This window comes from Hippoglossus hippoglossus, chromosome 6 (genome assembly GCF_009819705.1).
Source record: "Hippoglossus hippoglossus isolate fHipHip1 chromosome 6, fHipHip1.pri, whole genome shotgun sequence".
Classification (NCBI taxonomy): Eukaryota; Metazoa; Chordata; class Actinopteri; order Pleuronectiformes; family Pleuronectidae; genus Hippoglossus; species Hippoglossus hippoglossus.
In genome coordinates, this window is record NC_047156.1 from 7610643 (window position 1) to 7636462 (window position 25820).

The window sequence follows — 25820 nt, forward strand, 5'->3', positions numbered from 1 at the left end:
TCCTTTGCTTAATGACCCTCTGTCTGTCCAGTCAGGACAGGCAGCCTCTCGGCCTCTGCTGGCAGACCTCTTCCTCACACCGCCTGTCTCTCTAGCAGACAGAGGAGCCCCTGTCCTGTCCTCACTCAGTACCCTAAGGACCACATTTTATCCATTCTCTAACCTGTGTTGGTCTAATCAGACAAAAGCTAATTTTCTCTTCCTTTCTTCTATATCTGTTGCTCTTCCTCTGCAAACACTGCAGCTTATTATTTCCCTCTCTGCCACAGAGCTTTTCAGCTCTATAAAAAGGCCTTGTCAGGGTGGAACAGGGCCTTTAAATCACTGCTGCTGCTTGAAGTGGAGCAGTGAATCCAATTTGCATAGCCCTTATGTATAATTCAAAGTGCAATATGATGAGTAAAATTGGCTGATACGTTGCTCTTTTGCCTTGACTTTTTCAGCTTTGGGAGTGGACATGCAGTTGTGGCATTTAGAGCTGACGGTGAGGTAGACGAGGCACTGGGCACTGCTTGAGCATTAAATCTCTTAGATTAGTAGGTTTTTCTTTTTCAGCAACATACTGCCATGTTCTCAAACATACACAGTAAATGAAAACTGACAGTAAATCACTGTTGACCCTGTAGGGTTGGGCAGTCTGTGACGATGTGGACAGTGAAACATCCCAATGGACCATGACAGTTGGGATTGCTATGGTGGGGTTATATTTTTAATAAAAATCCCATACTAATAATCTTTAGCAAAAATAATTAGCATTGTTGGTCTAAGTGGACACGAGCTCATTTTTTTTTCTTCCTTTCTTCCATTAATTAGTATAAGTAAAGCAGTGCAGAAAGTATTCAGCCGCAGCCTCACGTTTTTATCTGGTCTTCGGCACCGTCTCTTGAAATAACAAACAGGCTAGTTTGTTGTTTCAGCGACAACTAATTAACTTGATGGCGCGTCTGAATCAAACATGACTTGTCAGTTTGTGGCCTCACTGCTTGCCGTTGTTCATAAAGATAGTTTTCAGAAAAGAACTGGAACTGCAAAACTACGGGTAAACAGAGCGTGTTTGCAATTAACTGTCATTCATTTCATTATTTGTGTTAGTTTACCTAGTCTATGACCTTGTTATTAATTTGTTAGATACATGTGCTTTTTTTAATCAGCATTAGGTCATGCAAATTAAGTTTGGGGTTGGACTTGGTATTGGCAGATACCCAATATGAAAAGATTCCAAAAAAACCTTGATCAGGACTATGTCTATGTTATATGATGTGCTCAACATCTTACCCTGCGGCCCTTATGGCCGGAATGATATTACTGCAGGACCGGCTGTGTGTCTGTGTGTCAATGCATCGCAGTCCATGAATGTGCTGTACTTGGAAATCACTGTGAAGATGCTGACATTTGAACATCAAGAGCTTTAAGATCTGTTTCTGTTCAGGTTCACTCCACTGACACTGAGAGTATCCTTAAGTGTGTTAAAGTGATGCCGTACTTTGTGTCCTTGATGCTCCAAGAAACAACATGAAAAAAAGAAACCAAGAGAGGATGTGTCAGTGCAAGTGAAAGTCATGGCTACAGCCTCTCAAAGTACAGAACTGAGGTCCTCTGATGTTTAGTTATCCTCTCTCTCTGTGTGTATATATAAATGTGTCAATGTGTCCTTGTCTGTTGTTACATTTGGATGTAAACAAAGAGGGCATGCTTGGCACCACTTCTCGGCCAACAGCTCAGCCCAGCTAGGCTTGCCTAAGGCTGGTTCTCACACATAGCTACCCCTGGCCTGGATCCAGCCATATAGACAGCCAGCTGGCTTGATCTGTCAGGTCAAACTCCACTCCAGTGTGTGGCTGGGGACTTACTCTCTAATTCAAAGGTTTTCTGTGAAAGCAAATGTGAACAAATCATTCATGAGGTTTATAATAACAAATCTGAAGTCTGTCAAAAGAAATAAGCGCTGCATTCGTCATTTTTAGACTTTTCTTTAGATAGTGTGGCTGCGTTTGTAGAGTGTTTTTTTTCTTGAGTTAAAGAAGGTCCATGTATAAAAGAGGTAGAGGCAATAAGCTGCCTCAATGGGTGGTCATTTAAAAAAAACGATGTTGCAGTCTTTTTATCAAAAAGGGTGACATGTCTGCTTCATCAAAACAGTAATGAAAACATCTGAACTTGGTTGTTTTTGGTCTGACTAGCTTGATTCTCCATCAGGGATTTGTCTGTGGCTTTGTGAGGATTAGATATGAAAACAGATATAGATAGATAGATGTATTTTATTGATCCCAATTTGGGAAATTATGGAATGTAAATTAGATAAATGTCACGTGGAAGAATATAAAAATGATACTGTTACATTTGAAATGACAACTGCTGCGAATTGAGCAGTGAGTTTGATGTATTTTGTGGTTGGTTTGTATTTTAGGCACATATTTTAGCGTGTGTGCATGGTCAACATTTGTTTATTTGGATTATTTGTAGCAGAAAGCGAAGGCCTTAATGTAGGAACATGAACAGGTCACATGGACACATGCATTAGAGCCTAAGGTGGACAGTGAGAGATCCAAGAAGGGAATCCTGTTTGGTATTTGCATAATAACATACATAAGCTGCTTTCAAACATGCACTGGACTCTGCAGTTCCTTCTTATTTTTGCACGTGTGAACGCGAACATCCAAGCGAGATGCTCCATAGTTTCTGCAGACTTAATCCGCCTGACCTCCTAGTGTAAAGTCCGTAGAAATCCGGTCAATGTGAGAACACAGCAGGGAATCCCCTGCTGTGTTCGAGCGAGTGGGGGGTTGAAGGCGCTTCTAACACGCGACAGACACAAAAATGAAAATACAGTATCTTCTGGTGAAAAAGCGGTGTAACACACATCGAAGACACCGATGAGGATGTCAAGAGAGTTTGTGAAGATAAGAGCCGATGACGGTGTTCGGGTGCTGTAAACACGATCACATGATTTCTGCAGCAGAGTTAATACGTCACGTCCGTCTGCCGCACCCAGCTCCTTCACCTCTGGCCTGAATAATGCAATTTTATGCTGTTTCGAGCACGTCTGTGAACACGGCTATAGTGTTTTGATGTAGTTGTTTCTCTGGCTCAGTTTTCAGATACAATTTGAAAAATCTTTGCAATCTTCTTTTCACCCTCTGCCCTAAACCAGGATCTCTTCCACCCCTTGTAGGGAACCCACTGTCTCATTTACAGCAATTTACATTGCTCCTTCCTTCTCCCTGGCAGAAGTCTCTGTGTACAGAGGGAGGTTGTGTCTCCTCAAGCTAAAAGTATAGTGAAGTCACTCGGCTTAATTGACAAAGCTCTGGCCCATCATGCTCGGGTTGCAGTTGGGCAAGAACTTGGGATAACCTCTCGAAATGTTCGTGGACTACTTAGAAGCTGAAGTGCTCCACTGGGTGAGTAAAAACTTGAGGGCAGGACAAAAATATGGACATATAATAGCAGCATGCAGGGCAGTTGCATTAATTACTCCAGCCTTATGCAGGGGCTCTCTAGTTGTAACAGGGTGGATGTTGACCACCGCAGCTCAAACAGAACAAAGGGGTTTCCTATTTAAAGGAAGATCAAATGGGATGTCTGGCTGGAAGGCATTTTCTCCATCTGAGGTCCTTAAAATACATATGCACCCCTCCACATGACTCAGAATAGAACTAAACCACACGTCCTCCCACAGAGTCACAGAATTAGACCACGTGTCTCAATTTTTTAAAACAGTAACAGCAGACCTAGTTCTGTCTTCTGCATGTCCTCGCATTAGTTTTGGTCTTTTCATTTGTTTCTTTGAAGATTTTTAGATCTTATCCATATCAAACATCTTCGAAATAGTAGTCAGTAACAGTTTTCAAGGCCACCTCTCCCATTTTTTTATAGGTTGTAACACATGTTGATATGTAACCGTTGTGATTTTTTTATTGCTTCAGTTTAGTCAAAGTAGTTGTATATATTTGCTGGAACTGACCTTTGGCCAGTGTTATAACAGTTTTATGATCTAAAGTGAGGTGAATGAACACACTTGCACTGAGTGACTGTGCCATCGGTTGACCCAAATTCTTAATGTAATGCTTTTATCCTTACACATAATGCTTGAATGTGCTATACGTACGTTTTCTCTGCTGCTAAACATGGTTTATTGCTGGAGTGGATGATGGTGACGGTCGCAGACCAAGAGCTTTAGACATTGTTGAGTCTACAAAGCAAGAAGTTATACATTCACTGAACAGGGCTACTTGGAATGTGATTTGATAGGTCGCCGGGGCTAGCTGGTTAGCTTGCTCAGTAGAAGAAAAGAAGTAATTTCCATCGCTGGAGACAGTTCTTGGCATAAAGGATTAAACTTTGATGCTGAAACCACAAGGTTTCTGGCTGGATTGATAAATTAACAACCGTTAATTCTAATGTTGGCTCTGTAGCAATAGCAAAAACTCACATAGCCTCTTAAAACATTGCACATACAATGGCAACCCCAGGGTCAACTTGTGTTAAAGGATGAAATTTAAATACATTTTCACAGTGATTTTATACTTTAGGTTAATTGATTTGGCACCAAAATTTATAATTGTCTTTCTGACTTTTCTGTGATGATTCATTTACACTGACCATAATTTCCAACTACCTTGTTTGGGCTTTGGTCAAAATGTGCTAGTGTATGAGGAATTCATTTTAAAGGGAAATTGTACCAGCAAACAGAAGAGGTGAACATTGTGATGATAAAAACGTTGTCTGGAAATAACCTGCCTCAGCAGCAGCGTAGGCAGAGTTTGAAATGCACTGGACTTGAGCGAATGGAAGAATAAATGTCTGCACGTCTTGCTTGTTTTCATGCAGATACCCACTGTCCCCATTGAACTGTTTTTTTAAGTAGTCTTCTCACTACAGCAGGTTGCTTCCTTCATCACTGATTTACACACTGTACATGGCAACAGCCTATTGGTGTAAATCTAGGTCATATGGCAGTCCATTAGTCCTGTCGTCACTGGAGACAGGGGGCTAACAGGGTTGGGGGTGCTGAAGGGAGGATAGAGGGAGCGATGGAAAGATGCAGGGAGTGTCTGGACTTAATCTGTGTCATCATATTAGCAACAGCTGGCTTGATGCTGCAAGGCTCTTACACTCTCACACATAAGCCAAACACATACTGCTGCATGTACATGAAGATAAACACGTACACACGTCGGGGAGTTTTCTTTTAGTCAGAGCCACATTCAAGCCCAGCTGTCACTTACTGTATTTGTCAGGTGTGTGTCAGAGCGGCATTGTGTAATTCTTGTTGATTTTATCATTCAGCTCGTGTGAACTGTCACAAGTTACAATGAAAAAGTGAGGTGGTGTAAAGAATGTTAATTTTCAAATTTTAATCAGATGCCTTCACATCAATTTTTAAAGCTAAATATCCAGATTTTACTCATTATAAATAGATCCATAGTCTGGAAGATAACAGCCAACCATGAGCACTGAGCAGTTGTCCACATTCTTTATATACAAAAAATAGTGTTTGGTCTTTTATATTTTCTTTCTTTCTTTTTTTAAAGAAAGTGTTTCACTATGATGTCACTAATGCAGAATACCACACTAGTTAAAGAGACACTGAACATGGGAAACAGGTAAAGCAACATTTGCTCTATAATTAGACTGTACGTTGTGTTGACTAATAAGGCAGCACTCATGTCAGTGTGAGTTTTATGAGGAGAAAAGTTTGTCCACACCAGGTCAATCTGAAAGGATCCTCTTTTCCTCTTTGGGGCTGTGTCGGTGCAGAAACGGGGTCATGGAGTTAAGGGCTACTGCCAAAACCATATTTCCCCAAGGCTCCAATGTCACGTGTATGTGTACTCAATCAATTAAGTAAACTGTGTCTCAGCCAGAGTCTCATACAGTGGTTGACTGTTTGTGGAAATGTTTATGTGAAGCCAGACCTTGTATCCCAGAGAGACTTGATCAAGTTAGATCAGTCAAGCATGTCACCAATGTACAGGTTAGAACATGTTTATTTCCAGACACGTCCTCTGTTTTCCCTCCCTCTTCCTCTCGTCTTTTAGAGAATACTAAGAACAAGTGTGTGCCATGTGACAGCAGGTCACATGGTGTTATTGTTGTTGTTCTATCTGTCCTTCATTCGGCAGATCAAGGTTAATGTTTGACACAGGAATGCGTGTTGTTGACCGCTCTGATGCTGCTACCTCACTGTTATCTTTTCCACAAGATGTTCCTATCACAGGGTAAATATTAGCCTAGCACCTGTGTAGCACGGATGAAGTTAATGTTGGCGTAGCTGGGCAAACTTAATGTGCTGTGTGCACGTAGGTCTGAAAGTTAAAGGTGTAAAAAGATTGCATGCTGTGTTTCCATGTTGAAATAAGGTCGAGCAAGGTTAATGACTTTAAGCAAAATCATGCTTTATTTCTCCTAAGATTCCCATTAGATTCTCACATTTTCTTCTTAATTTATATTGTGGCCTTACAAACCTTATATTCTTGCTCACAGAGAAAAGAACAGAGGTTCCTTTTGTTTCAGTTTTCCTCCCAAACACGTCACAAAAAGTTATTCTATTATTTCCATTTTATTATTTGAATTCAATATTTCCCAAATAATTCATTCAATTTATTGCGGTTTCGGGGTTTAACATTCAGGATTGTCTCTCGGTAACAACTTTTTGGACGTGCGAGCATTCTGCAAATAGCGCTGCTCACAGCTATACAATGGAGCAATGGAGCAAAACACTAAGTCACAGATCTCTTACGTGAAAAACATTTCCTGTGGATCATAATGAAACTGTGGCAAGAAAAATTTGAATATGGTAGTCCGCCACAGTCTAGATAATTAATGGGAAACACTGGTACTTATTAGAGCCACACTAATATGGTTCCCACTGATCTATCTCTGTGGATTTTTGCTGTTGATATCAAAGATATGTTTCCTTTCCCAATGATTCCTTCCCCTTTAAACACACTGCATCTCTGACTTCATGGCAGCCAAAGATTTATATCTGGACATGAAAACCACTCAGTGTGTCCTCATTTAACTTTGATCATGCCGTGTTAATATTTTAACTGTTGGTCTCCTGTAAGAAGAACATCGTGTTCATGCACCCAGCATGTATTTAGCATCACAAACAGATTCATGTATTGCAGATTGTTACTTGAGTGAACGACTTGAAAAGAGTGTTGCTGTGGCTGTTGCAGAGTGTGGGAATTACACAGCACTGAACACTTTTCAGTCAGGCAGTGTTTTGCAGTGAGAGGAAGACTGTTACGCACACATTTACACCCCCACATATGTGAATGAATGTGATGCTTTCTCTCTCACACACTTAACTATTTTGGTGCGGTCTCTAATTCAAGCACAACTTCTAATGTGTGTGTGTGTGTGTGTGCGCGTGCGCGTGTGTGCGCGTGCGTGCGTGCGTTCTGTGCATTTATCCACATGTGTTTGTGTCTAATGCGCAATGAAGGTGGCCTGCTCCACCGCTGTTGCAGGGATTGGCTATTTGGAGAGGAGCATTTTTTCTCTCCTCCTTGGTGCTACATCATGTGCATGTGTAATCCTCCTGGTTTGCAGCAACACGAGAGGCACACATGGTCACGTATGCACAGAACACACACACACACACCCAAACACTACTGCTATGTCCTCTATATCCTTAACTGACAGGCCCACACACAACACAAGTCGGCAATGGATGCCACACCCGTGCTCAGTCTAGACTGCGTAACGTGCTCATCCCATACACACAGTCTTTCTCCCTGCAGCTGTGAGAACCAGCTGTGGTTGGTTTGTCCTGTCAGTTTGTGTGTCTGCCCACATTTTGACCAGCCTGTATTGTAACTGATATATTGATTCTGTGTGTACGTGTGCGTCCGTCTGCACAGTTTGGCGGTCCATTGTGCTCACCGTTGTGTAATGCTAATGCCTCAAGCTCTTTTCCATGCAGCCTGCACCCCACTCAGGGTTCAGCACTGTGCTACACATACACGCATGCACTGCAGCAATAGAAGGCTATTTATAGACCTGCTCCTCAAGGACAAATAAGGCTCCTTTTTTCGGAGAGAAATAAATTTACCTTTTCACTCATATCTTGGTTTTCCATTGCTGGAGCTCTTTGAAAGGACAAAAGAGCAGAGGGCAAGAAGAAGAAATGCACAGAGGAGATTGCAAGATCAGAAATGAGAGGAGACTGTGGCGGTTGAGAGAATGAGTCACAGAGGGAAGTAGGGAGTGGTGTGACGAGTACACGGATGTGAGTGTTCCTGTGTATTTTTAATATGAACATGTATATACTTCTAGAGGGAGGGTACCATTTTCTAACCACCGCAGCTCCTGCAGCACCACATGCGGTTTCCAATTTCAGTTTCAAGCCATTGTCAACCCACAGGTTTCATCTCTATCACTTACTGGCATAAACACTGCACTTGCACCTTTGTAATCACAGTTGAAAAATGCGGGAGAGTTAAAAAAGATGAATCAGTCTGTGAAAACTCCTTCTATGAATGAATTTTATGTAACACGCTGTTCCCTGATGTTGTAATTGAGGACTTGTAGGCAAGACTGGTCTGTAGGCTGCGAATCAGAGGGTTTCTACTGCTGTGTGTGTTTGTTTGTGCACTGAGAGAAAATGAACAGGATTATATTGATCAGAGCAGAGCACATTGTGTCCGTCCAGGCAGTCCCAGGTGGTAACAGCTACGCTCCATTAAACTCAGTGTTTGACCGTCAGCTCTGATTTTCAATGATCAGCTCACCACCTGTTTGAAGAAGCATAATCATCCGTCTGGAAAAAGCTGTGATGCAGTTTGTATGGATAGTTAAAAAGTTGTTAGTAGCTAAAAACTGGAACAGAGGGGCGAAGTGTACCTCAGGTAGAAAAGAGAAAAAAATAAACACGTTAACAACACATCCTTACAGAAGACTTGTCTTGGCACAGCTCTGACTGTGCGTGCAGTCTTGTGTAAAGTCTGTGTATTCCTGATTGGGTTCTGTGTTTACACAGCTGAAAAGAGGGATTGGTCTAAGCTGCACTATGATGGTCAAAAAGGGCGAAGGTCATTTGCAGCTGGACAAACGCTTGACCTTTTGTGGAAGCTTCGATTCATCTATGTGATGATTTCCTGTGAAGTTTTTCCCAGTTGGTAGATCAGTTTTGATGATGTCAATTTACTCTCTGTTGCCTGATGTTGAAGACATTTAGACTGGTCTGTAGGCTGCAAGTCAGAGGGTCGTGCGAGCGTGCGTGCGTGCGTGCGTGCGAGCGTGCGAGCGTGCGTGCGAGCGTGCGTGCGTGCGTGCGTGCGAGCGTGCGCGCGTGAACTTGTTTTTGTCCACTTGATGTGGGCAGGGTGACCTGAAAATATGACTCATCCACTCACCTCTGCAAATTGACCACAGCACAGTGACATGAAGCTGCAGAGCCACAGCTTCATCATGCACACGTCTGCAGTAGCTGCATTTCCTCCTTTTGTTGAGTGCTTTATTTGTGGACTGGCTCCTCGTCGAGCGAAGACGAACATTATTTGTCTTTTGAGTGAAGTCATTTTGCAGACGATGTGGAGGATGGAGGAGTAGTGGTAAAGGCGGTGGGTGTCGTCTTGGACAGTGAGTCTCTGTGGACACTGGGACTTGGTGGGGCCTCTGTCTGTCATATACTCTAACAATGTGCAGTCTGAACCGCCTGTCACTGCCACGCACAGTGCCATTATGTTGACAGGCTGACATGTCCTCATACAGTGGGGGTCTTTGTTAGTGTAGGAGTGAAGAGAGAAGGTGGGGGTCCAGATACACGGATCTAGGATGGCATTTGAGAGCTCAGAGTCTGAGATAGAAAACAACAACGATCAGATTCAGGAGAAAAAACACGATTAGAGGATAAATTACATCATTGAAATGTTTGTAAAATCTAATATTTGAACATATCAGAATTATATTTGAAATCTTTTTGTTTTTAATCTGAATTTTCTTCTTCCCTCCTCTCTTCCCCTTGTGCTTCTCCTGCTGCAGAGGACGAGCAGGTTGTCAAGATGAAGGAGGAGAATTTGTTCCATCGGAGGTTTTCTCTGTGCCCCAACGCCACCTCCCCACCCAAAATTGACCCCCGCACCCTCACCCGGAACTTGTCTTATGGAGGAGACAACGATCTTTATGACCTCAGCCCAGGTAAATGACCCAAGAGGTCAAAGCAGACATGTGGGATGTGAATATGACAAAATCAGATATTTCAATGACATATGCTGGTGGATCCCAACAGACTTTGCTGCACTGTACTAATTCTATAAAAATCCACCAACCTCAGCTGCTGCTTATTAGGTGCTTTTGGGGCTGCCATGCTTTAACTGTCTGTCAGCAGGTTGATTCACTGAGTTCATTTGTATGTGATGTGTGTTGTGGGTTCCCACCAGGCAGTGAGACAGACAGGAACGGCCTCTCCATGCTGAGTAATGAACTTAGTCCTGTCCAATCACCAGGCAGCACGGTAAGAACACAGTACCTGGTTGGTTGGCTCCTTAACACTTCTCTGTAGCACGGAGCCTTCGCCTTTGTATTCTGTGATCATTCCTTTTCTTCTCATCAACCACAGTATGACAGTATAAAACACAAACAAGACTTTTAAATGGACTGACCTACAATTGTTGATGCATTGTTTTTAGAGGAAGTCATTTAACATCAGGGCAATATATTTCTTTGTTTTGGTAAAAATAAAACTCTTACGAAAATAGTAATAACTAACATTTTTGACACAACAATGGGGTAAATCCACATTTAAAACACATTGTTATGTGTTAGGGCCATGGTGGGAACTGTGTCTGTAGCACCACAAGCCATTTATTTGGCAGCTCAGGCATTTATTGTCCCAGCGCTGCCTATCTTGCTTATGCTGTATTAGTCCTAACAATCTGTTTCCATTCTTTAGTCATACTAATTACGACTGGTCAATAAATGTTTCCACTGGCAACCTGTGTAATCTCATTTTGTCTCGTCTCTTCTCCTCTTGTCCCTTTGTCTGGCTCCGTCTCGCAGTATTGCCTATTCACACGTGGAACAATTCAAATAATTCACATGTGCAGCTGCATCCGTGGCCTTTTGCCCTCTTTTCCATCATGGAAGCCCTAATAGGACAAAAGGAGACTGAGATCACAGTTGTTTACTATGCTTAAAGAATGGCGTCTATTAACACAAACAGATCAGCCTAACTGCCTATGTGGGCTCACCAAATAATATTGAGTCATTTTGTTTATGGGCACACAGGTGGTTATGTAAATTCATATTAGACAGTGAAAACACATGATAACAAGTGAGATTCTGATCTGTAATCACTGATCAGTGGAGACCCTCAAACAGTCATTTTACTTTGCTGTCTAACCAAGGAAGTCGGTGGGTTTGTGGTCACAACAGCAGAACTGACTGTCGGCTAAGTTGCTTTACTGAGGGGCCGCCCACCTGCTTCACTCAAAGTTGTGTAATAACAAATGTGCTCTGTGGCAAAGGAAACAATTAAATAATGTGCTTTCTTATAATGCAAGCAAATCAAACAAGTTAAGTCTTATTGCAGGACATTATTAATTTATCATAATCATCATTAACCTAGATTTGATATAAGACTAAACTACTTTTAACTAAAATGTATACAGCAACTGTTTCTTTATTTTATATCCTATCTCCCTCCTCTTCATCCCCTCTGATCGTCCTCTCTGCTCTCTCCTTAAGTCTGAGTCCAGGATGTTTAATGGTGTTGAGAAGGACTGTCCCTCCCCCACAGAGAAGCTGGCTCGGAAGGAGTCTCTCAAGGTACATGACACATCCCTTCCTTGCTTGGTGTGACTGTGAGAACTGTTGTTTAGTTTAGCTCAGTATCTCTGTCACTCTGCGCTCAGTGGGTCGAATGTACACAAACCATTTGGGATCTTTTTTTTAAACATGTCCATGAATAATGTTTTTACTGTGTACCCCTTTATACAGCATAAAATAATGAATCATGTTACTGAAAACCAGAGGCAACAGGATGTCTGTATGAATGCAAGTATTGTGTTTGACTCTGCCTCCACCTAGTGGCCCTTTCACACCAGTCCTCTGACCAGTGAGACTGATGACTCATTCATGTGTGTCTTTTGTCTCTCAGGTCCAAAAGCAGAATTACAGGCAAGAGAAGAAACGGGCAGCTAAAGAACTGTTCACTGCACTGAAGGACCCCAGTGTTGTCATCATGGCAAACTGGCTAAAGGTGCGTGGATTTTGTTTCAGTTTTACACGGACAAACAAACTGTTACGACTTTTATCTATCATCTGTCATTTAGATATTTATCATCACAACTGTATTTGTTACAAATACTGCTGCAACACTTGAACAGTTCTGCTGCTTAGAAGATTTTTTTTTTCCATTTAACATTTTATTCCCATTGTGTTTTGTAAGATGCATCATATTTCTTGGGTTTCCTACGTGTTATTATCCTAAAATGATCTCTTCTCATCCCTCATCGTTCTTTAGATCCGAGGCTCTTTAAAGAGTTGGACCAAGTTGTGGTGTGCCCTGAAGCCTGGAGTTCTTTTGATTTATAAGACCCCCAAAACAGACCACTGGGTGGGCACCATCCTCCTCAGTGCATGCAAGCTGATCGAGAGACCTTCAAAGAAGGACGGTTTCTGTTTCAAGCTCTTTCATCCGCTGGACAAATCTATCTGGGCTATTAAGGTCAGACATGGCTGCAGGCTCACTGACCTACTGTGAACACAGTGGTGGCAAATGATCTAGAGAACCACATTACTAAGACTACATACTGAGACAGACTAAGATATAAATTGATTCTACAATGTTTAGATGTTAGTATCAATCAAATCAGTTTTTGTTATGCTTATACTAATACTGATAATGCCTCTACATCCGAGATTGGGAAAATTCTTGAGTGCCTCCTAGTGGGAGTATCAAAAAGAGACATGGCTGATAGCAAGGTAGCTAAGAAATGAATGTACTGTTACTAATTAGGAGTTTATAGCTGCTCATGAAATTGTTTTGCACTGAAGCTATACAAAATTATTTTCATGACTGGAGCTTTTAGTTAAAATATACTAACGTAATACAAAAGGAAAATACAGGTTTTTATCTGCATTGAAAGATGAAAACAAGAGCAATTGCGTTTTGTTCTGTTTTGTTGGCAGTTTTTTTACTCACATTTTTCTTTTCTAAGTAATAATTCTCTTGTTCAGTTCTCTACAAGTGATATTCCCGATACTGTCCTATTTTCTACTATATTCTGAAATATGGCCCTTAAGAGAGGCATTTAGTTCTGTTGGTAAAACAAAGCTGAAACAGCGTGAAGCATGAGTCACCATTTTATCCATATGCTCAGGGTCCCAAAGGAGAGACCGTTGGCTCCATCACGCAGCCTCTACCCAGCAACTACCTAATCTTCAGAGCTGCCTCAGAGTCGGATGGTGAGTCTCGTGTGTTGTTGTTTCGGTTGGACGCGTTCGCTCGTGCATTACTTGAGGTACTCCTTCCCCTCTCTAAAATATGTCCGTCTCTCCAGGCCGATGCTGGATGGATGCCCTGGAGCTGGCTCTCAGCTGCTCCAGTCTCTACAAGCTGACAGCCAAAGCAGGGAGAGAAGGAGATATCAGCACGTCTTCAGAGTCCTCCCATATACTCCAGCTGCTGCAGTCTACCGCACTCACTGAGACAGAGTTGCTACAGTGAGTAAAATACATTCAGATACAGCTGCGTACTGTAAACCTGTCTAATATAATTTAAAACAATTTTTATATGTATTACTTGTTATTGGAGGATCTATATTTCCTGTAATCACTATCAAGTTGTTGTGTTTGCCAATTCATGCACTTGAATGTTGGCATTGCTGGCAAACATATTAATGGTGTCCAGATGGTCCCCAATTCAGCAGACAACATTAGGTGTGTTAGGTGTGTTAGCTATGTAATGCGTAGCACTCTAGTCAAATATAGATCTACCTGTGTAATTATTGTATTTGGAAGTCGGCGTATGAAACCTAATCTCCGCATTTTTTAAATGGATCATTTAAACACAGCAACACATTGAATATAGACAAACTCTTTTCCAGTTGGTCTCTGGAAATTACAACTGCAAATCACGTCTGCATTATTCCATGTCTGGTTCAGTTGAGATTGTAATCATTGAGCCAGGTATGCATATTTTAAAACATAATTTTAGCATAATTGTCTGCTGTGCTGTGATATCAACAAAGACACGAAGGAAAAACAGATCATCCTGTAATAACTAGCTGCCCAGTTGCCCCAGGCAACCAGCTCTGCATCATAGGTAAAGAATTCATTCAGTCTAATGGTCAATTTTAAAAACCACGTGTCCTTTCTTAAAATATTATATTATATAATATTATATTATATTTTATTAGCAGACTTTTAAATGTAAATAAATGTATTAGATACTGAATTAGTAGTATCACAATGTTGACTGGGAAAGTGAATTAGTGAATCAGTAGTTTTCCCTCATCAACTACTTTAAATGTGGTGGTGAACAAGGCCATCAACCCCATACTGACCTCTGAATGTGAAATTAATTATTTGTTGTGTTTCAAAAAGCACCAAATTCAAAACACAATGTACAACCTGCCCACGTTGTGTATGTAGTTTCTCTTACTGGCCCTATTTATAGAAAGTCATACCCTGTTTGCTTTTGTGGTGATTGCATTATTTGTCTGATATACAGCACATGATTGTTTGGGTTTTTGAATTCATGTGCAATGTCAGCATTGCTGTCATACATTACACGTCCATTTCCTCTCCTCTACTCCTCCTTTTATTCCCTCCTCCATAGCTCAACCGCCCTCTGGCCGTCTATCATAGCTCTCCCTCCTCTCCTGCTCCTCTCTCAGCCAATCATAGCAGCCTGTATGATCACATGACTGACAGAGGAGCAGGAAGATGGAGTAGAATGTGAAACATACACCACCCAGAAAGGGACGGCAGCAACACAGCCGTTGCCAGCCTTAACAGACACACACTCACACACACACGCACACACAAACCGACACGGACAGAAAACTGCACACGCACATTCAGGAAGCAGGTGTGTCGGTGTCAAGGAAGCGACACAGCACCTTTTTAGTCTGTAGATTAAAAAACCTTTCCAGCGGAGAGCAGAGGAGATAAGGAGCGGCTTCGTCTGTGTTTGGATTTACTGCTGACATCACTGGTGGTGTTTTGATTCCTGGGAAAGAGTTTGTCCGTGTGCTCTATGTCTCTGAGGTAAGGAAAGCTGTTACTGTTCCAAGGCGTGTTTGGGTTAATAAATAACCTTACTGGTCGGTTGGTAATTCACACCGCGTGCAGGAATGTGACTCTTCAGGTCTGTCGAGCCCTCGGGCATTTTGACAAATTAACTCTCTGCCGTTGTTGTTTGGATAAACAGGCTCATTCCTTGTTTTCTGTGATTACAATCTCAATCTCATTGATTGTGGTTTTGCAAACATTTGACACACACTACACGTCCTAAACTGTCATAATGTTTGACTGTATTCGTTTGGACTGAAACTATGGCGCAATTGGGAAATATTTGAGTTAAAACCTTTGAGTAAAACATAGGACGAAGACCTGTTTTTCATTTCTTCTTGTTTGCCCTTCTCTGAATGTCCCTGAGTGCGTTTTGTGATGTGCGCTGTGCACCCAGGTGTCCATTTTCTGGCCTTGTATAATGGCTGTAGGATTTGAATCATCATTGTTCCTTTTTAGCAATCACATGCATCTTCCTGTCTTCCTCTCCCCTCTCATTTTCACTTCTCTTTTCTTTGACCATTTAGAGTCTGTTTTTATCACTATTTCTCTTTTTGTAAACTTTGTTCTCTTTGTCAAATCGCTGACACGTCTGTGATCTGGGTTTGTGTTCGTATGCATGATTTGAAAATGATAACTTGTGTGTTTGGCACAAATCTATGAAAGGATGCGTGTGAGCGTGTATGTGAACAAAATAAAATACTGTAAATCCTGCCTGTGTATCAGTCTCATTCAGACCAGGTAAGTGGGAGATGTGAAAGGAGGGAGGATGAGGTTGTGTGGTTGTCCTGGCAACCAGAAGGGTCATATTTATTACATTCAGACCCTCCAGGTCAACCAGGTTTTTATTGTGGATGGTGTCTAATGCAGTGAACTTGCTCATCACGAGGAGGCGGATACAAGATAACATCACAGATTCAATATCAGGATTGCTTGACACGGTTCTAACCTTTCTGTTCACCTGTCCTCTCTTACTATTAGGTTGAATGACGCCGTGCTGCTGGGCAATCACCACATGGAGCATGACGGCTTTTCGGACAAATCAGAGCGCGAGGCTCACGACGACTGGGACACCACGCCCAATGAGAACGGTGGTAGGCTGACAGAGGAGAGTGACATGGACCAATCGGATGAGCTGTCCCCCGGGCCACAGGCCACAGCCTATGTAGAGCAGAGCACAGAGGAGATGGCTGAGGTGAAGCACCAAGATTATTGTGACATATGTAGAGCTCTACCTTAGTTCAGCACACTTTACCCCAGTAAGCATATATTAGTATTACATATAATTGCTTGAACCCTGGTTTCTGAGCAGAGAACCACCAATGCCACCACAAGGCTTTTATGCAACCCTCCCTCCATCTGTATGTGTTACCTCAGGCTGGGGAGGCGTCCCAGGTTGAAACTGTATCCGAGGAGAACAAGGGTCTGATCTGGACCCTGCTCAAGCAGCTGCGGCCGGGAATGGACCTGTCCAAGGTGGTGCTGCCCACCTTCATCCTGGAGCCACGTTCCTTCCTGGACAAGCTGTCTGACTACTACTACCACGCTGATCTGCTCTCACAGTCAGTAACTGTATACTGTGTGTGTGTGTGTGTGTGCACATTTAGTATTTTCATCAAAGACAGATGGAAGAATCTTTTTATAATCGTGTCTGACGTCTCTGCTCGTCCCCACAGAGCTGTGCTGGAGGAGAGTGCATATGGTCGGATCAAGCAGGTGTTGCGATGGTACTTGTCTGGTTTCTACAAGAAGCCTAAGGTAAGATTTGTTCTTTGGCTTGTTAGTTTAATCATAATGGCTTTTAAATATGCCAACCCTGTTCACAAGATGAGCCCTCGTTTTGCAACAGCTGTTTTGGGATAATGATGATAAACAAGTTGGCCATCTTTGTAGTATTTAACATCTTCTTGGTGCTTCCCATTACTCTGTGTCTGGCTGGATCTGACAGAAAGGTTACTCTGATAACTACAGTTTGTAGCTAGAAATAAATCCATGTCCAGTACACAGCTTTACAGCATTTAGCATCTTTTAAGTGTTTCCCATACGTTGATTTATCTCGAGTGGTCCGCCACAGTATCAACATCGAACGCCACATATTGGTAAAATCTCACCTCATTATTGAGCCGTGTGCAGCACATTGATTCGCTCAGCTCCACCTGTTTGCCCATGACAGCATGCTGCGTGCGTGTGGGCTCACCGGCCAATCACAGTATGTCTTCAACCCCCACAGCAAAACACCCCACATGTACCTATTACAACTAATGATGTTGTCTGACTACTGCTAACGGACCCACTGTAGAGGGATGGGTAGAATATTGATAACCTCTCATTAGAGCAAGCTTAATCAATACTGTGGTTTACCTACTGAATTATTGAGTCCAATGAATGAGTCATAATTTCCATAGTGAGGCTTATTTGATTTAACTGTTAAAGTGTCATCAGTGAAGCCTATTTGGTCCCGTGATTACCTGCAATGTAATTGGTCCTCAGCATCGTTTGACTTGAGACAGAAAACAGTTTGTGGCAGATGATTCTCACATCGGTCTGTGTTTTTGATTTTCCAGGGTTTGAAGAAGCCTTACAACCCAATCCTGGGGGAGACCTTCCGCTGCTGCTGGCTTCACCCTGACACCGACAGCTGCACTTTCTACATAGCTGAACAGGTGAAACCACATTCTTAGCTGGAACACGTGAATACACCTACCAAATGCAGCAAGTGTAAAATGTAGTACATGCCAGTGGGTATCTGACACCTCTCTCCCTTTTCTCTGCCAGGTGTCCCACCATCCGCCCATCTCTGCTTTTTACATCTGCAATAGGAAAGATGGTTTTTCTATTAGTGGAAGCATCCTGGCCAAGTCCAAGTTCTATGGTACGTAGCTAATAAAAGATCCAAGCGTTCCTTCAGAGGCACAGTAACTGTCTGTCAGTGGAAGCTTTTTAAGGAGGATCTTTTCTTGAACTGTGATTTTTTTCTGTCCCTCTGCTGTAGGAAACTCTCTGTCTGCTATTCTCGATGGAAAAGCGAAGCTGCTGTTCCTCAGCAGAGATGAGGAGTATGTCATCACAATGCCCTATGCTCACTGCAAAGGTAACGGGTCTACAGTAAATATTTACGCGATTTCTATCACAAAATCGGTTCATATTCTTGTTGCTGAACCACAGGGCTTCAGTTTCCATGACTAACATGATCTCCTTCATACAGCCTCATCTCTTTAGATATAATAATCATGTAGAGGTTTGTGTGCCTTAGACATTAAACAATCCTCACTGTCACACTTACATTACCAAACATAGCTTCAGTACAGTGAGAACAGGAGGTCAATCTACAAACTCATCTACCGCAGATTCAATGAAATCGGTCTACTCTAGACATGGATGATCGGTGGAATCTAAGTCAGGTCCAATGTCTTTATTCACTGAGTGTGGACTCTGAGGATGTTGTAAATTATCTTGTTTTTCGATCCAATCAACGAACTCGCTCACATATCAACATGGTTGATCTGATGCTGTGATTCTGCCATCTGCAGGTATCCTGTACGGCACCATGACACTGGAGCTGGGCGGGAAGGTCACCATCGAGTGTGAGAAAACCAAATGTTTCACAGAGCTGGAGTTCAAACTAAAGGTACAATTTTTATTCCTTAACCAAATTGACTTTGACTAGTTGTTTTTCTTACATCATAATAGTTGGTTGACTATTTAGCAGCTGATGCTTCACAGTAATTTGAATAAAAGTATTGATCACTTTGACCGCAGCCTTTCCTTGGAGGCTCCTGCTCCGTGAATCAGATCAGCGGGAAGATCGTTGTCGGAGAGGAGCTGCTGGCCACTGTCGATGGACATTGGGTGAGAGCTTTAAACTCTGTTCTTACCTGCAGCAGCAGAAGGGAGACTCATGAACTACAGGAGCCTCACAGGGAGCCTGTAACCTGTAACATTGATAGGCACGTTTAAGTAGTGATGAACTGATTTGTGTAACAAGGCTGAGATTTTTTTTTTCATCTTTGTTATAATCAGGACAGTGAGGTGTTCATTCATGAAAAGCGCTCCGGCCAGCAGGAGTCGCTGTGGAACCCGAGTGCAGACATCCGCAACAGCCGGCTCAAAAGACAAGTGGTACAGATCGACCAGCAGGGAGAGTTCGAGTCTGAAAGGTAAACCACATATTTTATCATCCATGTATTGAATTAATACTCAGTTTGAACTCGACAGACATGAAAACAGCATTAAAGACATTTTGATTTGTCATTGCAGGGTTAAGCACAGTTGTATCTACTACCATTAATACTGGCTTTTATTCAGGTGTGTCAGGTTAGACAATACCAGAGTTCTGACTCACCTAAAAGAAATGCTGTTATTCTTAATGTTAATTACACATGTGTTTGACAAGGTAAATGTACTCTCTGGTCTATAATCAGTCTATTCAGAGATTAATTAGTTAATTCTTCTCAAGAAAAACTATAAATTTTTTTCCATAATGTCATGTAAACAGTTACAAATATATTGCTAAATTACAACCTTTGGATCTAATGTCACTGTGTGTGTGTGTGTGTTGATAGACTGTGGCAGCATGTGACCAGTGCCATCATGGATCGGGACCAGATGAGGGCCACCCAGGAAAAGTTTGTGCTGGAGGAGGCTCAGCGGCAAGAGGCCAGGGAGAGAGGAGACAAAGCCTATACCTCACGACTTTTCAATCAGGACCCCATCACCTCCGACTGGACCTACAGTCACATGGAGTAAGAACACACACACTCACCAAGCACATAAAACACAGGCAATCTCACATATGTAGTTAACATTTCATGTCACCAAAACGAGGGATGAGCTGTCAAGTAGTGAGAGGAGACGTGGAGATAATATAATGTCTTGTTTGGCAGCATGCGGCCGTGGGACCCTGAGCGCTGCCTGGTTCAGTTCGAGAAGGACGGAGTGATTCAGACGCACAAGAAACGCCAGAGACAACACAGTGAACTGTCGTACAGCCACAGCTGGACCATCCAACAGAAGGTCAGTCAGCCCAATCACACACTCCTCAGCTGGAGCTGAACTACTGTTTTATTGATCCTGAGTCATAGACACTTAATCAAAATGAAGGCTGCTTCACTTCCTGTCATACCAAACTGTCCCTGATATTTAGATGCTCTAAAAATACAGGACAAGTATGAGTAGCCATTTTTTTCTCACTTTCTCATATACAGTATTTGCTTGAGTGATATTCAGAGAGTGTTGAACCAGCAGTTCACTATCGATTTGTCAGCTATGAAGTTTGAACAAGTTAACGATGTTGAGCCTCCTCCTCGTCTCCTCAGGCCGAGGTGAACGGGAAGCACAGGAAGGCGAGCAGCCAACCGTCCAGCTGCAGCCAGAACACAGAGAGCAGCAGCACCACACCTGAACCCACACAAGAGTCCTCAGACAATGAAGGTGGGTACACACTCACACATTTGTACTTAGAGGGCATTCATTGATATAATGAATCCTCTACTGCAGAGGTAGCCAACACGGTGCCCGTGGGCACCTGGTCGCCCGCAGGGACCCCGCGAGTCGCCCGCAAGGCATGCTCTAAATTAAAAAAAAATTTTAAAAAGAAAAAAATTAAGAAAAAAAAGAAAAACTGAAATTTGAAAAAAAATAAAAAGTCAAACCGCCATCTCACTCTATGCTGAGACAAGCTAGCGGGAGCAGCAACGATGGCGAGCTCGATGTGGTTTTTACCCCCCAAACTAAAGAAAACATGGCAGAAAAGCGAAAGAAAACATACTATTTTCATAATGATTGGGAGGAAGAGTTATTTTTTACGACAGTGAAAGAAAAATGTGTGTGTCTCATTTGCGGGGCAACTTTTGCGACGGCAAAGCGGCACAATGTGGAGCAGTGGTCGCCAACCCGTCGATCTGCCAGTCTTCACTGTCGATCCCCCAACTCTCTGGACTCACTGTCTGTCGTCGCGCCGCAGATCAGCTGTGTGTCGGTTGTCTGTTTTTCACACGCGCTGTGTGTCCGCTACTGCTGACTGCTGAAATGAGTGGATTCAGAAAGTGAAACGCTGGAGTGCTTTTACTTTGAAACGTGTTCGGAAAGTGTTGTAAATACATTTGTGTCATAGTCAGATAAACATTTTGGTTCACAGCAGAATAAACAGAGAAAATGATCTTTCACCTGAGTTTTAATGCTTATCTGATGAATTTATGTCACAAACAAATGGTTGCAACACTTTCTGTAAGCCTTTTCAAAAATAAAAGCACTCGAGCGTTTCTGTTGATGGAATCCATTCCCTTGTTCAAAAAGGTAATGTTTTTTTATTGTGAAATATTTGCTGGAGCAGAAGATGCACGGCTTCATACTGTGTAGTACTGGTATTTATTTGAGTACAAGGGACTTCTTTCATACAGGGCAATTATCATATTTGTGGCCATATTCAAATCAAAGCCTATATGTAAAACATTGTGCTGCAGTAGCAGCTCCTCTGCAGAACATGATGTGGAACTGAGAAGCTACATATTTTGCATTGTAAATATGAATTGATATTAATTTGAATATTGTCATTGAATAGAAAAAGTTGCACAACTGCCTCTCTTTGTGTATATTTATTTCTTGTACATTCAGCCTTTAACAGAAATTGCTAAAAATAATAAATATGACCCTCCTAAGTGGGTTTTTTGGAAGATATCAGGGTGGTAGCTCTCGGCTTACGTTTGGAATTAAAAAGTGCTCTTGGGCTCGAAAAGGTTGGTGACCACTGCTCTACTGCTTTACCGTAACCTTAACCATCCCACCTAAATGACTAACCTCAACTCTACCTCTAAACTTAATTCTAACCCTAACCATAAAACAAAGTCTTAACCCTCAAACAGCCAGTTGAAGTTGTGACGACGAACCAAATTATCCCCACGTTCCCAAAATGTAATCAATGCACTTTAATTTGTGTTTTTTTTTTTTTACTGCTTGACCCTAATTGCATTTTCCCACACGTCTTGTGTCCAGGATTTTCAAACCAGTGTGCACGGTGCAGTAAAGACATAAAGGACATGGCCCTGATGGAAGCCTCCATCACATCCATACAGAAGACGCAGCAGGATATTCAGAGGTGAAAGCAACACACACACACACATCGTGTTTTCTACTGGGCTGATTTTGATAGATTTTTTTATTGTGGTGATTTTACTGCAGGTTCTAGACTTGTTGCCAATGTTTTTGCTTCACGATTCTTAAAACATTAAACAGTTTACTTGATACTCTTCATCTGAGTGCACAGCTGTAGATCACTGTAATAAAATAACCTCATCTTGAGAGTTTAATCCTGGGGCTCCTCGAGGATTGCCGTCCCCCAGGTTGTGAACACTTGAGTCTGACCCTTCTCTCTCTCTCCCTGCAGGAACCTGGTGGTCCTGAGTCGTCAGCTGGCTCGTCAGAGGGAGACAGAGGACGGCGTGTCGTTAACAGGCCGTCACTGTCTCATCCTCTGTGTTCTGCTCCTCTCTCAGCTCCTCCTCAACTACGTCTTCACCTGAGCCTGCTCCTCAGGGAGGGAGTTTCCTTCCAGCACTGATTTGACAAGAGATCCTTCCAGAAAGCACAGACTCTAATCAGCAGTGGGGGCAAAGACCTCAGATCAGTGTCAGGAGGGCAACTTTGTCCCGTTTGTTTCCTCCACGATGGGAGGAGCACAGACATTATAGCAATAAACACAGCCACCGCCTGTCAGTCATCTGCTGAGAGAAACGGCACCCCCTAGTGTAGCCAGACTGAAACAGCACCGGCACCCACGCACTTTGGACAGGAAAGGAGGGATGAGAGACAAGCACGGCTAAAAAGATTTAGAATATGAAGATGAAATGTATGATGAAGAATGATTTCACAAAAAGAAATGACAGAGAGGATGTTTCACCATTCCTTAGTGTCTTTTTATATCGCCCTGTAATACTGTTTATCTGTGAGTGTGCTTGTATGTGTGTTGTACGTGTCCACAGTAGGGCCCTATGGGCGCAGGCAGACCACCGCTTGGACTTCTCCTTCTCCCCTTCCACTCCAGATTTTTGGGCCTTAACGCTGAAGCCAAAAAAGAAGAAGACGAAGAAGAAGTAAAACGCAACCTATAGAAACGAGGAAGGAAAATCTTCCAACAGTGCAATTCTTTGTGTTTTGTATCGATATGCGCTCAAATACACTCTGTCTCGTCTTTTAATGATGATGATGATTTTACCAAAACAGTATTTATAATCTGACAGAACAAAGAGTACTTGTTTACAGGGAGCACTGTGTGCGTTCGTTGCGACACGCGAGAAGGAAGGATCATGGGAGCGAGGCGGGGCATAGAGCCAAACAGTGTCTTTGAATTTGTGTGCCTGTAGTGCCGTAGCTGAAGGGATAGTAGTAACGCAAAAGGCTTTGGTCTCGACCACGACACTCGTGTGTACAATCAGTTACGTAAAGAAGCAGAATGTGGCGGAAGAGAGGGAGAGAACGAGTGGAGACAATTAAATTGGATACTTGGGCCTAATAGAAGGAGATTGTGTGTGTGTGCATCTCGGTCCACACCATGTTCATGTTCACTGTTTTATGATGTAAACACTTAGTAATGAGTTACTTTTATCTTTTAATCACTTTGTATATATTTGTCAAGCGGTCTGTGTTAAAAAAATGAGATTTCAGAATGTATTTATTGGGTGATTAACCTAGACTTTCCTAATCTAATTCAGTTTGGAGGACTGAGACCAGGGGTGACAATCGCTCTCCCATGGATGGATGTGTGTGTCTGTGTGTGTGTATGTGTCAGTGTGAGGGAGCACATGAGTGCGAGTAAGCCATTATAAGTTGTGCTAAAAGAGGCCAGGTCTGTGCGCTTGCTTCTCTAACGCTGAATTGCCAGTAGAATCAGAGAGCACATGAAGAATCTCGACTCTTTGAATGCTTTTATTTACACCTTTTATTTGTATATTCTTTTTGTTTTTTTTTCATTTCCCTGTTTTCTACTCTACTGCCATGCCGTGGGGATTCTACCTGCCAGATACTTTTGTTATATGGAATGAAACTACAGAGAACATGACGTCGCCCGATGTTTTCATGCATACCTGTTGCGTACTGTAGCACTACAGTAAAAATACTTTAAGCCTGACACTGACTGGACTCATTAATGTCTTTTAATAAAAAAAATCTGCTGGTCTTCAAAGCATCGAGAAATCTTTCAGTGTACAGATGGAATGTATTGTCATTCACCACTAGAGGGAGACACTAATGTGGTTAAGGTAAGGTCTTGTTATACTGGGACTGTCAACCAAGGTATTTATCTTATAACTAGATAACATACCACCATCAAGGCCCAACAGTCCCCTTCAATTCAATCAAGCTGCACCCAATTTCGCTTCCTTATAGATATTACAACCCTAAAAATACCAGATGTCTTTCATCAATTTCCCTGAATTATTCTCTTGAGAAATAAAGGAACGTCTAGAAAAATGCTCACAATATTATAGAGTGAAAGAAATCCAGGATCTGCCCCATGAGCCAGTTCATCTGCACCTTAAAGTTAATGGGTTCAATTCTAACCAATACCACATTGTTGTAACAAGTTTCAATCCATCGGGCTGTTTTTGTTTAATCTTGCTTACAAACAAACTCAGTAGTGTGTGAACCTCTGCCAAGGCTCAACCGTCCTTTTAGATTTAATCAAGCTGTTCATCAGTTCCCTAAATCTACCAGATTTTCTTTATCAAGATCCATGAATTATTTCTTGGGAAAACTTTGAAAATGTTGATGTGATTCAGATCCGCTCCCTCCTTGACCCACAACACATCCTTCCAAGTTTCATGGAAATTTGCTCATTTATTTTAGTGTTATTTTAATAATTCATGACATGGAAGAAATGTTGGATTAGACTAAACAAAAAAAGCTACTGAGTCTGTAGAAGCAGCAAAGATCAACACAGCAGCTGAGACTCGATGTTGTGAACAACTACATGAAGTGTGTTGTGTTTTGTCTGACACCGAAACTGTGTGGAGCCCCGAGCCCTGCAGGGTTAAACCTGAGCAGGTGAAAATCTCTCGGTAGACACGGGGATCAACATATCTGCCACACACAGATTTAATCCCCAGTGTAGTGTTCCGGAGCCCCCCCCCCCACACACACACACACACACACACACACACACACACACACACACAGTGTCGGGGGCCTGCATACTGCCTCAAGTACTGTCAACAAACAACTCTGAGCTACTCTAATAAGTTGGGGCTTAGAAAAGAGCAACAATCAAATTAAAGTCAGTAGCTGGACATTGTACAAAACTTAATACTGGACTTAACTGGAAACAGCTGCCGGGTTTATGATGCTTAATGGGAAGCTGACAACACTTTTGGAAATGTGTCTCTATGATTGAAGTGAACTTAACTTATACATTTGAAAGATTATCGATGCAGGTTTGTGAATATTAATATGGCCAGCAAATTACTGCTTTCTATGGAAAGATATAGTGGATACATAACTAGTGCTTTGGGCCCAGCATGCATGTGAGTGTATGTGCGTCCCACCCTGTGAAACCAATGTCCCTACCCATGTTTATAAAACCA

The 25820-nt window shown here is 42.3% G+C and overlaps 1 protein-coding gene across 3 annotated transcripts in view; it reads left to right on the forward strand.

Annotated features, from left to right (window-relative positions):
- Nucleotides 1–24370, forward strand: part of osbpl5 (oxysterol binding protein-like 5) — a 39039-nt gene extending 14669 nt beyond the window's left edge. For 2 of the 3 annotated variants that reach the window (XM_034588297.1, XM_034588298.1), the window contains 21 exons: nt 9994–10149; nt 10392–10465; nt 11698–11778; nt 12110–12211; nt 12476–12679; nt 13335–13419; nt 13515–13677; nt 16231–16444; nt 16627–16811; nt 16926–17007; nt 17814–17912; nt 18025–18121; nt 18242–18340; nt 18780–18877; nt 19009–19098; nt 19270–19406; nt 19812–19991; nt 20133–20262; nt 20565–20679; nt 22240–22342; nt 22631–24370. In XM_034588297.1, coding sequence (XP_034444188.1) covers nt 10014–10149; nt 10392–10465; nt 11698–11778; nt 12110–12211; nt 12476–12679; nt 13335–13419; nt 13515–13677; nt 16231–16444; nt 16627–16811; nt 16926–17007; nt 17814–17912; nt 18025–18121; nt 18242–18340; nt 18780–18877; nt 19009–19098; nt 19270–19406; nt 19812–19991; nt 20133–20262; nt 20565–20679; nt 22240–22342; nt 22631–22766 — 2610 coding nt within the window. In that variant the 5' untranslated portion in view covers nt 9994–10013 and the 3' untranslated portion in view covers nt 22767–24370. Of the gene's footprint in view, nt 1–9993; nt 10150–10391; nt 10466–11697; nt 11779–12109; nt 12212–12475; nt 12680–13334; nt 13420–13514; nt 13678–16230; nt 16445–16626; nt 16812–16925; nt 17008–17813; nt 17913–18024; nt 18122–18241; nt 18341–18779; nt 18878–19008; nt 19099–19269; nt 19407–19811; nt 19992–20132; nt 20263–20564; nt 20680–22239; nt 22343–22630 lie in introns of those variants that run through there. The other variant, XM_034588299.1, reaches the window with a different exon arrangement.
- The last annotated feature ends 1450 nt before the right edge of the window (nt 24371–25820 follow it).